The following is a 13,594-nucleotide window of genomic DNA, read 5'->3' as shown; positions in this document are numbered from 1 at the left end:
AGATTTTAACTCCATACCTTTTAGATGGCAGCGCCTCAGACATATCAGCGTATGTGAGCCAAGCCATTCCCATCCAAGCCAAAAACTACTACAAGAATGTTTCTGAGAACAAGGAGATTGCGAAACTGGTTTCTGTCCTTGGCACATCCATCGTCTCTAACAGAAAGGTATCCTTACTTTCACATCTGAGATGCAGGTAATTGTAAGATTGGCGTAAATATATTAAATCGGATCGCGGTCCTAAGCACTTAGATGTTTTCCCAATTCCTTGTCATGCTATCAATGTTTTATCACTATAAAGGCGAAAAAATGACAAATTATATTTCTGTAGTGCTTAGATAGCCTGTGTAACATTATATTCAAGTGTTCATGACTGGTGCACGAGCACACAGAACTGAGTGGCGCCTCATCAGTCCGGCATCTCTTACACACCTGCTTGTTTGTGGTCTGATTCTGTGCGTGCGAAACATAATTTTTTTTTAAATTGAATTTCCTCACGAGGGACCATAAAAATGATAACGAGTAAACAAATTCATTATGTATATAATGTGAATTGATTTCAATGTCCATGCTTGGTTGTTTAGGAGGTCATGCAAGCTCTAGATCGTTTCAGCAGTTATCATCACATTTGGAGAAAGGATCGCGGTGAAGCCATGCAAAAGTATGACTGTCGGAAACAACAATATCTATTGACAATCATTTTACCCAGGTGAAGTACTTCATAATTACATCGTAGGATTGTTGCTTTCCCCCCCCAGATTCCTTCAAGGTAGTCCGTTGCTGTCAGAGTTTGAGAGCCAGATTCTTTACTATCGAGACCTGCACCTGGAAATCAATTCTGAGCCTGAATGCATCACTGTTGGGGCGCTGGCTCTATTTACAGGTTACATTACAAGAACTTTCACAGAATGCGAGTTAACCTATATAATGATAAGTTTTGTTTTCTTTTCAACAAGTGGATCTGAAGCTGTCTCTCACTGCTGAAACTAAAAACTGGATGGTGGACTACGGGCTGTACTGTAACAAGAAATATCGTTCCGAGATGGACAAGATCTTCAATTTCATTGATGAAGCAGGAAAGAAACTGAATCGGCAGATTAAAGACCTGGATGATATTCGTATTGCCATGGCAGCGTTCAAGGAGATTAGAGAAAGCCAAATAGCCATTGACTTTCAAGTCGGTCCGATTGAGGAAAGTCATACTCCAGCTGAAAATTATTCCACAAACATGACTGACTCATATTGTTTACTCTCCATAAAAAGACAACTCCTCTTGTTGTGTATTATAGGAGTCTTATGCCATGCTTCACAAGTATGAGCTCTCAGTGGCTAAAGAAGAAGCAGATAAAGTGGACACACTTCGCTACATGTGGGAGAAGTTGTTGTTGCGGAGTACAGAAGTGCAGAATGAATTGATTGCATTACAGCCAAAATTCAGAAGTGAACTTTTCACTAACGTGCAGATTTTCATGGAGGACTGTCAACAGTTTTACATGGACTATAACAAGGTAGACCAACATAAAGTACATGCAAATACTATTAAAAATTATTCTGTACAGATATTTAGATACGCACCTTTTCCCCCATGCGCCAGGATGGTCCAATGGTGGTGGGGTTAGCTCCTCAGGATGCCAGTGATAGACTTATCATGTATCAGGTACAGCATTTCACATTTTCCATATGAATTACAAATCATAGTTAATGGACATTGATGATTATTTAATCACCATTCCAATTCCTTTCTTCCCTCAGAATCGATTTGATAACTTGTTCAGAAAGTACATCACCTACACAGGTGGTGAGGAGCTGTTTGGACTTCCTGTCACCCAGCACCCTGAGCTCTTAGAAATCAGAAAGCAGCTGTCTTTATTGCAAAAGTTGTATGGCCTTTACAACAATGTCATTGAAACGGTTAATGGGTACAATGACATCCTTTGGGCTGACTTGCACATTGAGAAAATCAATAATGATCTGCTGGACTTTCAAACAAGGTGAGAAAAGTGATTTTCCTGAGCAATGAGACTATCAAACTGGAAATTTTGGATCCATGTAAAGTCAGCATACATCATCATTAGGTACACTTTCACAGCCTAATGAGATGCAATGTATACTAAAATATAGCTTGCAAATACAATAGCTTCCGAGACACAGACATGTAACAATGTGTCCGTTATTAAAAGTCTAGCCTGCTGATACAAAGAGGTATCACAAAACAACCTGGCAAAACAGAAGTGATGTGGGGCTCATGCTTATAAGGTGGCTGGGCAACAAACCTCAGCTGGGTGCTGTTGCTGTGAATAATTGGCTAATGAGTTGAGGTGTGGCCAAGAGCAGAGTGGAAAATTCCATCACAGCAGTCGGGCAGATAGGGATGATTCTAATATCTCACAGTGAAGTGTTATTGAATCAAAATGCAACGTACAGTGTTTTTGCCACAGAAATGAAGTGACTTATCTTGGGAGACAAAAAACAAATTGGAAAAACTGCCTCAATATGAAAATGAAATTAAGCAATTAATTGTTTTTGTAACCTTTGCACATAAATGTTTACCAAACAGTGCATCACATTAAGGCTGAATAATTTCAATTTCCCATCAAGACTTATGTTTGTCCTTTGTGAGGGTTTATTCATTGGGAATGTGCTCAGAGGGAACAACGACTATTTCATCTTGAAGTATTAGTTTTTATGTCTGTTGGCAAAAAGTTCTGACTAGTCAAAGTTTTTTGACGCTGTATGCTTGAATGTGATCTTCTACCTTCAGATATCAAATTTCTTAAATGGGGAACTTGGCTGTACACATATTGGGTAATGGTAGATTATGGCGTTTTGACGAACACACATTCTAGATGATACCTTGGTAACCTTTTTATAACGCCAGATGTCGCAAGCTGCCTCGGGCTCTCAAGGAATGGCAAGCCTTCCTGGATCTGAAAAAAATAATTGATGAATTTAATGAGTGCTGCCCCCTATTGGAGTTAATGTCCAACAAGGCCATGATGATGCGGCACTGGAAGAGAATTACAGAGGTCTGTAAAACAATCTAATGCAATAAGCACATTACACTCACCATCGGTCTGGTTCTTTGAGCAGGTGACAGGACATACATTTGAGGTTGAGACTGATACTTTCAAGCTGCGTAGTATTATGGAGGCTCCCCTACTAAAGTGCAAAGAGGAGATTGAGGTGAGACTCAATGTCCGTTCCAGAATTTTTGTTAGGTTAATTTCAGACGACTATAAATTGATCACGGGGTGTTACACTGATTGGGTGTGTGTCTCTGTCTCAGTCCTGAGGTCTATACTGTGTTTAATTATGGCTGGTTGTGACGCAGGATATCTGCATTAGTGCAGTGAAAGAGCGGGACATTGAGCAGAAGTTGAAGCAAGTAATTGCAGAGTGGGACAACAAGACTTTTACTTTTGCCAACTTTAAAACCCGTGGGGAGCTCTTACTAAGAGGAGACAGCACATCAGAAATCATCGCCAGTATGGAGGACAGCCTCATGGTCTTAGGATCTCTTATTAGCAACAGGTATGTGCTTTATCACTAGCCAGTACATCATACGTTGGCATTTATCACCACAACTCAAAGTGTGGCACTAACAGGATGATGTTCCTTTCTGTCCAGGTACAATACTCCATTTAAAGCCCAGATACAGAAATGGGTACTGAATCTGTCCAACACCACTGACATTATAGAAAATTGGATGACTGTCCAGAATCTATGGATCTACCTCGAGGCTGTGTTTGTAGGGGGAGACATTGCCAAACAACTTCCAAAGGTAGTCCAATTTTTCAATATTCCCACTTCTGCAAAAATGGAACATCATTAAATTTACAATTGTCATTTATTGCATTGACTCATAAAAATGATCAAGGGGATTTTCAAATAAAACGGCAATCAAGGTGTCCAAATCCCAGAGAAATATGTGTTTTGTTTGGATTTTCAGTCAAATGCCTGAGGTGCCTGAATTAAAAGAAAACAAAAATGACCTATTTATCGTCCACCAGGAAGCAAAACGTTTCTCAAACATTGACAAATCTTGGGTGAAGATCATGACACGGGCCCATGATATGCCCAATGTGATCCAGTCATGTGTTGGGGATGAGACAATGGGACAGCTGCTTCCACACCTTCTGGAACAACTCGAGATCTGCCAGAAATCTCTGACAGGGTGAGAGCCAGTTAAAGTCCATGCTAAAAAATTATTGGTGTCTTAAACTTTGTGTTTATATGTGTTAAATGTTATCTTAACATGCTACAACAGCTACTTGGAGAAGAAGCGTCTGCTGTTTCCTCGGTTCTTCTTTGTGTCTGACCCTGCACTGCTCGAGATCCTGGGACAGGCCTCAGACTCCCATACCATCCAAGCCCACCTTCTTAATGTCTTTGACAACATTAAATGTGTCAGATTTCATGACAAGGTGAATTTTTGTGAATATTTTTGAAGTGAAAAAGACATTGCCGTACATACTGTGCATGTATACAGTCGTCCCTCACTAGGGACAAGGCCTGCTGGTGAATAGCGAAAGTCTGCATAAAATGGAGGCCCACTGAAGTGAATTAATTTTCACAAACCCATAAAAATCTTCGAAAAAACACTAATAAACTTTCAAAATGTGACCAACCCCTTCAAAATATTAAACAATGTTGAAATAAAATCTGTGAATATGCAAATCTGAGGGTGCTGTACCACTAGTATGGAGGAGTCAATCGTATACCAATTTAAAGGATTACCATATTCAAGTTTCTCTTATTTCAATGTATCACACATGGCAGGTATATGACCGCATCCTGGCTGTGTCATCTCGGGAGGGGGAGACTATGGAGTTGGATCGACCAGTGACAGCAGAGGGAAATGTTGAGGTTTGGCTCAATGCCCTACTCAAAGAATCCCAGAGGTCTTTACATATGATCATCCGGCAGGCTGTGTTGGGCATTCAGGAATCTGCCTTCCAGCTTATCGACTTCCTCAACTCCTTTCCTGCTCAAGTGAGTCAAAGGCAGCCATACTAAGGATGCGAAAGGTAAACAACGAAATAGCAAGGGAACACTAGCTACATTAAATTGGAGAGGAGGTGGAAAGATAGACAGACGTTGATTAAAAAATTAGGGTGTGGATGACACAACAGGGAAAGAACAGAAAACAATTAAAAAAAGCAATAACAGCACAATAAATAAAAAAAAAAAAAGACACAAAATCGACTATGGTCTGTTGATGTTTTATGCAGGTTGGTTTGCTGGGCATCCAGATGATATGGACAAGGGATTCTGAGGATGCTCTCACTAATGCCCGATATGATCGTCGTATCATGGCTAAAACCAATCAAATATTTTTAGATCTGCTCAATACACTGATCGATATGACCACAAGAGACCTGAGTTCCATTGAGCGGACCAAATATGAGACTCTCATCACTATTCATGTTCACCAGAGGGACATATTTGATGACCTGGTAAGTATGGATCTGAGAATTTAAGCATGAAATGCAATTTCTACAAAGTTTTGAAATTGAAGAGAGCTCTATCATTTTAACTGTCACTTAGAGTATAGCTAAGAAGAAACTGTAAAATCACTCTTTGCATCAACAAGCAAGGCTTGGGCTGTCAGGCTACCATTCAGATATCTGAAAAGAGTACAGAGAAAAACATATTCAGCCTTTTGTGTCTGCGTGTGTGTGTGCATGGGGATTATGAAAGGCTCTCTTTCGGGCACAATAATTGCCTTGCTTGTCACCAAGGAGAACAAGAAATACATTTATTTGATGGACTATGTTTTATTTCCCTTAATTTATTTCTTTATTTAATTTGACCCAGGTTTTCAGAAATATTGTCTGCCTCCAATCTTCAATTCAGCCTTCACTCTTTTGTCATTCCCGACTCAACCTAAGAGTCATCCTTCTTACTGTTCCCACTTTAAAACATAAGTTCAGATAATAGCTACTTTACTTGCTTCTTTCTCATCATCTCTAATTTACATTAACTCTCTTACAGATAACACTTTTCTAACCTTGTCTTGTCTCTTTCTTTTTCTTCTTACTTCCTCTTTGTAACATCAATCTCAACCACTATCCCTTCATGAAGCCAAAACTGGCATCCTTGATTGTTAACTCTTTGTCCTTATTTGTCCTCTTGCTTCTTTGTTCACTTTGTTACCAAGTGCCGGCTGCATGTCAAAAGCCCCGGAGACTTTGAGTGGTTGAAGCAGTGCCGTTTCTACTTCAATGAGGACTCTGACAAAATGATGATCAACATCACAGATGTAGGCTTCGTTTACCAGAATGAATTTTTGGGATGCACTGAAAGGCTTGTGATTACACCATTGACTGACAGGTAAATTCCACACATGAGGTTAAATAAAGTACACAAAAGAGCAAACTGGGGGAAAAAGAAAGCCAACCTTACTATTAGACTTGCGCTGGAACAAAGAATTAAGTTATGCGCCGGCTTACACCAAGGACGGGCACCAGTCTAATATAGGGCCCATCTGTGTTGTTAACTACTGTGTTTTCTGTTTTTGGTAACTGGAAAAAAGAAAAAAAAAAACACAGATTATTACTCTGAAAGTAAGTCCTCTTACACCTATACAACGGGTACTCCTGCCCAGTTATTGTACTACTCCCGCTACAGAGCGCTTTAACATTGAACCTGCACTATGTCAATCCTACCGTGCTGTTTAACCATTTAGTTTGTGGCGTGAATCAATATTTGAGCACACCTGTTCAGGAATATATTGGGATTGACTAAAAGGATTTGCTGTTTGAGCAATTGATTGTTTTAAAGCAACCCTCAGGACAGACTGGTTCTGGTAATAAGGTTTAGGTTTCAAGTTAGGTTTCAGTATAATTCCCATGTGTTTGTTTATATGCAAACTCCCATATAGTCTTTTCTCCGTTAGTGTAATCATAATTCATAAATGAATGATATTGGAAAATTTTAAAAACATTAAATGTACAGTATGAATTGGTAATCATTTTAAAAGTAAGTTTTTAATGCGCGTCAGGTTTGGGTTAACCAGCTTAATACATTAATACAACTTGCACATCCTACTATTTGACTTGATGTCTACTGCTAACCATGCCTTGATGTGAACAATACTTACACAATACTTTACACAACAGTCAATCACTGTGAGTGACAGGGACTAATTTGTTGGGCACAAAACCGCTCACAGACAGACACAATAATCAACCTAGAAGCATGCTTTGACATACACAGCAAAGGGAAAGCAATGTGAAACAACAGCAGTGACAGCAAGTAAGCTCCCAGCATATTTCGGCAACACACATGGCAACACGCTTCATGCACTCAATGCCAAAACAGCAAAAAAAAATTCCTGACATCTTTCCATGCTTAAAATATTTCATTTGTTTTCTGCAGTGCCAATGTCCACTGCTGTTGTTGTCTGCCACTCATTTTTTCCATGCTGTACTTTCTCATTGCCCGCCCTCAAATTTGAAAAACAGAAACAATAGAAATGCACAACAGCTTGATGACGAACAATGACGATTTCAGACAAGAAATACTAGATTTTTTCTAGACTACATAAAAAAATGTTGCATACAAGTGCAAGGACAGTCTTGTACCAAAAAGGCTACATTTTGCTCTTAATTGATGGTAACCTCCAACCTCACTCACGGGCATCATCATAATCCATTAGCACTGCAACTTCAGATAAAAACAATCTGTCTCTTCCAGGAAGCAATATCGAGAAGTTGTAAACTTTTTAATGTGTGAATGTAAGTGAATCTGTTCTATGTCCACATATACGGCATAGGTGCTACATCACCCTTGCCCAGGCTCTCTGTATGAGTATGGGTGGAGCACCTGCAGGTCCTGCAGGAACAGGTATGAGACACTCAAATACACCTATACACTTTTAAGTTCACAAACATGAAACTAACAGAGTTCAGTGACTAAAAACTAACTAACAACTAGTTGCCATTACCTGGATTACTGACACAGACACAGTTGAATCTGTTTTTTGGTATGTGTGTAAATCTATGAGTCTCTATTCTGATGCAACAACTCATTGTTTGTTTTAGGTAAAACTGAGACCATTAAGGATATGGGGCGCTGTTTGGGGAAGTATGTGGTAGTCTTCAACTGTTCTGACCAGATGGACTTCAGAGGTCTGGGAAGAATATTCAAGGGTAAGCATAATCAAATAACACGAGATCAAGTGCTATGTTTTGACTACAGAAGATAACGGATTGTGCCATCGCTTTATTCAAAGCAAACTAATCAGTGAGAGGCCTGTGCATATGATTGATAGGTCTTGCTCAGTCTGGTTCATGGGGCTGTTTTGACGAATTCAACCGGATTGACCTACCCGTCCTGTCGGTGGCAGCCCAGCAGATTTCAATAGTGCTCACCTGCAAGAAAGAACGACGAAAAAACTTTGTCTTTACTGATGGAGAAAATGTGGAGATGAATCCAGAATTTGGTATCTTTATAACAATGGTCAGTGTCATTTTGTTCTCTGCATTCCTCCATACATGGGAATAATGTAATGTGCAGCAGCTCCCTAAATGCCTCACATTTAGGCATCAGCATTTCTACAGCTTACAAAGCAATCTAGTCAATCCTGAGTAAAGTTAAAGTGCAGTTTTCTCAGTTTTCTCTCTGTGTACTGGACATATCTATAAGAGATTTTGCCACATTTCTGATCAAAATCAATCCAGATGGTGGCTTTTTGTCATCTCTTGGTCTTTCATCACTTTTCATGCTTTGAGCAACTGCCAGCATAGCGCCTCTATTAATATGCAGATTTTGGCCCAATTTTGTCAGGTCTGGAAAAAAAATATGGAAAGGCTTGGTTTAATTTAACATCAGTTATATCAGCTCTTTCACTCTTTTATTCAACAAAATACTATGGAAGCTAAGAAATCAAGCCAATTTTACATTATAATAATTTACATTACAAAACAAATGACTGCACCCCAACTTATTTGTTGGAAAATCAGAATCAATATTTTGTATAGCATACTCTCACTAATTTGAGATTAATAGTCATTAAAATTGATAGAGAGAAATTGATAAAGTGCTGACTTTGCAAAGAGGTGCTCAGTAATGTGTATGCTTGTCTTACCTGGACACTCAGAACCCGGGTTATGCAGGGCGACAAGAACTCCCAGAGAACCTAAAGATCAATTTTCGCTCTGTGGCCATGATGGTTCCTGACCGCCAAATTATCATCAGAGTGAAGCTAGCCAGCTGTGGCTTCATAGATAACATGGAGCTGGCTCGAAAATTCTTCACGCTCTACAAACTCTGTGAAGAGCAGCTCTCCAAGCAGGTAAAGAAAGACCCAGGTCTGAAATTTCCAACAGTTAATTTTGTTGTTTGATTGTTAGTTATGAGGAATTTAATTACATCAATTGTGCCTGTTCATTAATATCTGTTTATAATCAAGATGACAGGATCAGCCAAGCTTTCCTCAGGTGGGAATCTGTCAGTACTTTTCAGTGGCATCTTAAATCTGATCACCTCACCTCTCATACTGGTTTTGGATTGGCTTCTTGAATACCCACCTTGTTTTATTAACTGTTAGTTTGTGTTTGGAATTTTACAATATATTTATAAAAATGATGTACTGAGGTTCTCAAAGTTGTCTAGAATTGGCGATCAAAAGAATCTTAGAAGAAGAAAGACGTATTGCAGTGATATGAAATAACTTTGTTGACTAAATCATCCAGGTTCACTATGATTTTGGCTTGCGGAACATCCTGTCCGTGTTACGAACTCTTGGAGCAGCCAAACGAGCCAATCCCAGCGACACTGAGTCTACCATCGTCATGAGGGTTCTCAGGGACATGAATCTCTCAAAACTGGTCGGTCTGAACGATTAAATGAACAACAATATAAAGTCTTATAATAAATCTGCACATGAATATATTTGTTAGATCGACGAAGATGAGCCACTCTTCCTGAGTTTGATCGAGGACCTCTTCCCAGGGATTCAGCTTGATAAAGCAGGTTACCCTGAACTTGAGGCAGCCATTGACAAACAGGTAGAAATGAGTTTCTGCCTGTGAACAACAAGTGTTAGGCCACAGAAAATTGAGTGGGTAGGTGCAAGGATGAAGAGAAAAAAGGGCAGCTTTATAGAGTTATACATGTCTGATGGCCGACAGGAAAATGTCATTTTATGTTCCCTCTGGTTATCTTTATCTGATCATGATTTTGTTTGATGATTAGAAAGAAAGAGAGAGCAACTTAGGTCAGGATTAAAACTTTTTCTTACCCTCTAACAAACGAATGTTATCATTGTCTATGAACTATATTTCATTCAACTTTCATTCAATTTTGGCCAAATGTACATACTGGTGTTCAAAGTAATGCTTCTCTTCAGGTCGAAGATGCAGGTCTGATTTGTCACCCACCCTGGAAACTGAAAGTCATCCAACTATTTGAGACTCAGAGGGTCCGGCATGGCATGATGGCTCTAGGGCCCAGTGGGGCAGGAAAGACAACTTGTATCCATACACTGATGAGAGCCATGACAGGTGGGAGGTCAATGCATTTGCTTATACGTACCGTAATTTCCGGACTATAAGCCGCGACTTTTTTCCAAAATTTTGAACCCTGCGGCTTATAGTCAGGTGCGGCTTATATAAGATTTTTTTTGTGATTTTTGTGATGATTACTTTCTGTGTACTGTCTTTCTTTGTAAAAAACTCGTGTGCACGTGCGGCTTATAGTCCGGTGCAGCTTATGTAAGAAAAAAACTAAAATATCCCCGAATTTTAGCTGGTGCGGCTTATAGTCTGGTGCGGCTTATAGTCCGGAAATTACGGTACATTTTAAAACAGCCTATGAAAAGCTGTTTTCAAAAATAAAATCTCCCATAAATCAACTTAGATAAACCCAGGAAGAAAAACATTTCCTCAGACCTGCAAATTTGACACATTTGGTTTCTGAAAAAAGCTCTGCATGTTTCTTTATAATATCCTTCCTCTCCTAGAGTGTGGTCAACCACACAGAGAGATGCGCATGAACCCCAAAGCCATCACAGCACCTCAAATGTTTGGACGACTTGATGTGGCCACAAATGACTGGACCGATGGCATCTTCTCAACACTCTGGAGGAAAACACTGAAGGCAAAGAAAGGTCTGGAATTGAAAGGTTCCAGCCTGACGACAGCAATTTATCATATGTATTTTGAATCCAAACTACAAACTAGCAGCCTACTCTGCTCCACGTTCATGTGGTCCTCGAAGGATTCTTCTGGGCAGCACTATTGTCACTGCCATCTTGAGATTGTTCACGTCTCTAGAGCAGATTCCTTTGATGACCCCCTTGAGTTTTGGCAAGTGTAAAAATCACTCATTTCAGATGAGTAGGGACATTGCTCCAGCATCCGATGTACTTGTAACTACAGAAATTGTCGGATGGTCAGAAAATTGTGAGCAGGTGCATTATCATTTGAAATCGCTATGAGGTTCCCATCACATCTGTGGTCTCTTATATAACAGTAATAAAGACAACGCTGCAAGTTCTGGTTCATCATCAAAAAGGTTGAAAAGTTTTCTTTGTGATACCAAAACTTTTCTGACATGACCTGTATTCTATGGGAGGCAGCTAGTGGTTGTTTTCAATGAAGCACAGATATCATGGCCTCAGAACTTCATCCTCTCTGCCTAGTAACATGAAGAAAAGCGGAAACATGAAAGGGAATCCCTATAGAGCTCAGAGTTGATTCCTCTCATGATTCATTTGGGTCCTTGCAGATGAAGGGGCATTTTCTTTCTTTAGGATCTGTGTGAAAATCAGTACGTTGTATGTCACAGAAAAGTTTAATTGCCCAGGGACGTCCTCGCACTCCCTAGCTCAGCACCCCAGAGTTTGTTTTATCTTCCTAGCTTCCTTGGGCGTTCATTACAGATGCATGTGTACGCTTGTGTGAATTTACAGTATAAGTGTTTGCTTTCATGTGTGCACTTTTTATTTGCTGCTTGCTGCTTGCTGCTCACCACACAAGAAACTTCATATGGGTCATGCATGAGTGCTATACAAGTCACTGCAGCAACAGATTTTTTTTTCGTATTACAAATTTGCTTGAGAATTGTGCTCCCGTTATTTCCTTTTCCGACACTAGCTCAGTACTTTAGTTTTAGCCAAAGCATTCAAGTAAAAGTAATTATCTTTTCAGGAGAACACATATGGATCGTCCTCGATGGACCGGTTGATGCCATCTGGATAGAGAATCTTAACTCGGTCTTGGATGACAACAAAACTCTTACTTTGGCAAATGGAGACCGTATACCAATGGCACCCAACTGTAAGGTGGTGTTTGAGCCGCATAACATCGACAACGCCTCTCCAGCCACTGTCTCACGCAACGGCATGGTGTTCATGAGTTCGTCGGTGCTCAGCTGGAGCCCGATATTAGAGGTACAAAACAATGACCAAGGTTTTGATGATGGTATGAAATGCAGTGAAATCTCAGTTCTTTACACATATTACTCCTAAAATAAAGCTGGACAATGTTTATTAAAAACTTAACATTCTTACTTGTGTCCAGGGGTGGTTAAAAAAACGCTGCCCTCAGGAGGTAGAGGTTCTGAGGGACCTCTTCTCTTCCTCGTTCACCAGACTGTACCGCTTCTGTGTACAATCACTTGAGTTCAAAATAGAGCTGCTTGAGGCTTTTGTCATCATGCAGTGCATCAACATGCTGCAAGGGCTCATCCCAACAAAGGTGGGTTTGATCATTTCAAAATTTCTAATAAGGGTCAGGGTCTGATGCGCTTATTTCCTTATAAATTAAAAAAAGTCATCTTTTTGGCATTAATTGAGGCAGTATAAGAAGGAACTCCAAATGTGAGGTAAAGTTGCATTGAGAGCCACAATTTAATGCAGTTGTTTAGAATCCCATTCTTGTTTCATTATTTTTTTTACGCTACGTGGATCCCTCAGTTCCTAGCTCAGAAGAAGCAAGTAAAGCCAGACTAATGAATATGCATCAAGGTCAAACAGAAAGTGCTTGTGCAGTTTGTACAAACACTGTCTATAAGTTGTCACATTGTCAGAAATGCAAGTCCCCTCATTATAATGCAACACGCCATTAAGCATGTGCTATATTAATATAAGACCAATGTACGTTTCTTTGATGATGATAATAAAAATAATTTAGTAATGATAAGTGCTACCTCACAGGAACAGTGTGCCGACTTATCTCGAGAGCACTTGGAGCGCCTTTATGCATTTGCTATGATGTGGAGCGCAGGAGCTGTCCTTGAATTAGATGACCGGAAAAAAATGGAGCTGTGGCTACGAGGAAATGGCGATTTTCATCTAAACTTGCCTGACATCCCTCCTGACAGTGAGGACACCATGTTCGACTATCATGTCACAACAGACGGTAGGCATGAAACCTGGATAACATACAGTACATACATATACATACATACATACATACATAGATACATACATACATACATACGTACATACATACATACATACATACATACATACATACATACAGACGTACGTACGATACCACAATACCACCGAGGGACCCACATAACCATTGGGCCAAAACTGTGACATGTTAACAGCTAGGTTGCCTTGGAGCATAACCTTAGAATG

The 13,594-nt window shown here is 39.8% G+C and overlaps 1 protein-coding gene across 1 annotated transcript in view; it reads left to right on the top strand.

Annotated features, from left to right (window-relative positions):
• dnah5 (dynein, axonemal, heavy chain 5) overlaps nucleotides 1–13,594 on the top strand; it is a 57,532-nt gene that overhangs the window by 12,555 nt on the left and 31,383 nt on the right. The window contains exons 25-51 of the mRNA XM_088388125.1: nucleotides 25–167; nucleotides 585–661; nucleotides 759–883; nucleotides 957–1,207; nucleotides 1,293–1,508; nucleotides 1,595–1,657; nucleotides 1,753–1,991; nucleotides 2,879–3,026; nucleotides 3,091–3,183; nucleotides 3,332–3,531; nucleotides 3,628–3,781; nucleotides 4,011–4,174; nucleotides 4,268–4,424; nucleotides 4,780–4,992; nucleotides 5,232–5,456; nucleotides 6,161–6,333; nucleotides 7,778–7,848; nucleotides 8,046–8,153; nucleotides 8,276–8,463; nucleotides 9,104–9,298; nucleotides 9,699–9,833; nucleotides 9,906–10,013; nucleotides 10,355–10,508; nucleotides 10,967–11,113; nucleotides 12,156–12,397; nucleotides 12,528–12,704; nucleotides 13,163–13,367. Of these exons, the coding sequence (XP_088244251.1) occupies nucleotides 25–167; nucleotides 585–661; nucleotides 759–883; nucleotides 957–1,207; nucleotides 1,293–1,508; nucleotides 1,595–1,657; nucleotides 1,753–1,991; nucleotides 2,879–3,026; nucleotides 3,091–3,183; nucleotides 3,332–3,531; nucleotides 3,628–3,781; nucleotides 4,011–4,174; nucleotides 4,268–4,424; nucleotides 4,780–4,992; nucleotides 5,232–5,456; nucleotides 6,161–6,333; nucleotides 7,778–7,848; nucleotides 8,046–8,153; nucleotides 8,276–8,463; nucleotides 9,104–9,298; nucleotides 9,699–9,833; nucleotides 9,906–10,013; nucleotides 10,355–10,508; nucleotides 10,967–11,113; nucleotides 12,156–12,397; nucleotides 12,528–12,704; nucleotides 13,163–13,367 (4,371 nt within the window). The remainder of the gene's footprint in view (nucleotides 1–24; nucleotides 168–584; nucleotides 662–758; nucleotides 884–956; nucleotides 1,208–1,292; nucleotides 1,509–1,594; nucleotides 1,658–1,752; nucleotides 1,992–2,878; nucleotides 3,027–3,090; nucleotides 3,184–3,331; nucleotides 3,532–3,627; nucleotides 3,782–4,010; nucleotides 4,175–4,267; nucleotides 4,425–4,779; nucleotides 4,993–5,231; nucleotides 5,457–6,160; nucleotides 6,334–7,777; nucleotides 7,849–8,045; nucleotides 8,154–8,275; nucleotides 8,464–9,103; nucleotides 9,299–9,698; nucleotides 9,834–9,905; nucleotides 10,014–10,354; nucleotides 10,509–10,966; nucleotides 11,114–12,155; nucleotides 12,398–12,527; nucleotides 12,705–13,162; nucleotides 13,368–13,594) is intronic.

This window comes from Syngnathus floridae, chromosome 10, assembly GCF_059516105.1.
Source record: "Syngnathus floridae isolate MCC-2025c chromosome 10, RoL_Sflo_1.0, whole genome shotgun sequence".
Lineage (NCBI taxonomy): Eukaryota > Metazoa > Chordata > Actinopteri > Syngnathiformes > Syngnathidae > Syngnathus > Syngnathus floridae.
This window is presented reverse-complemented; position numbering and strand designations above follow the sequence as displayed.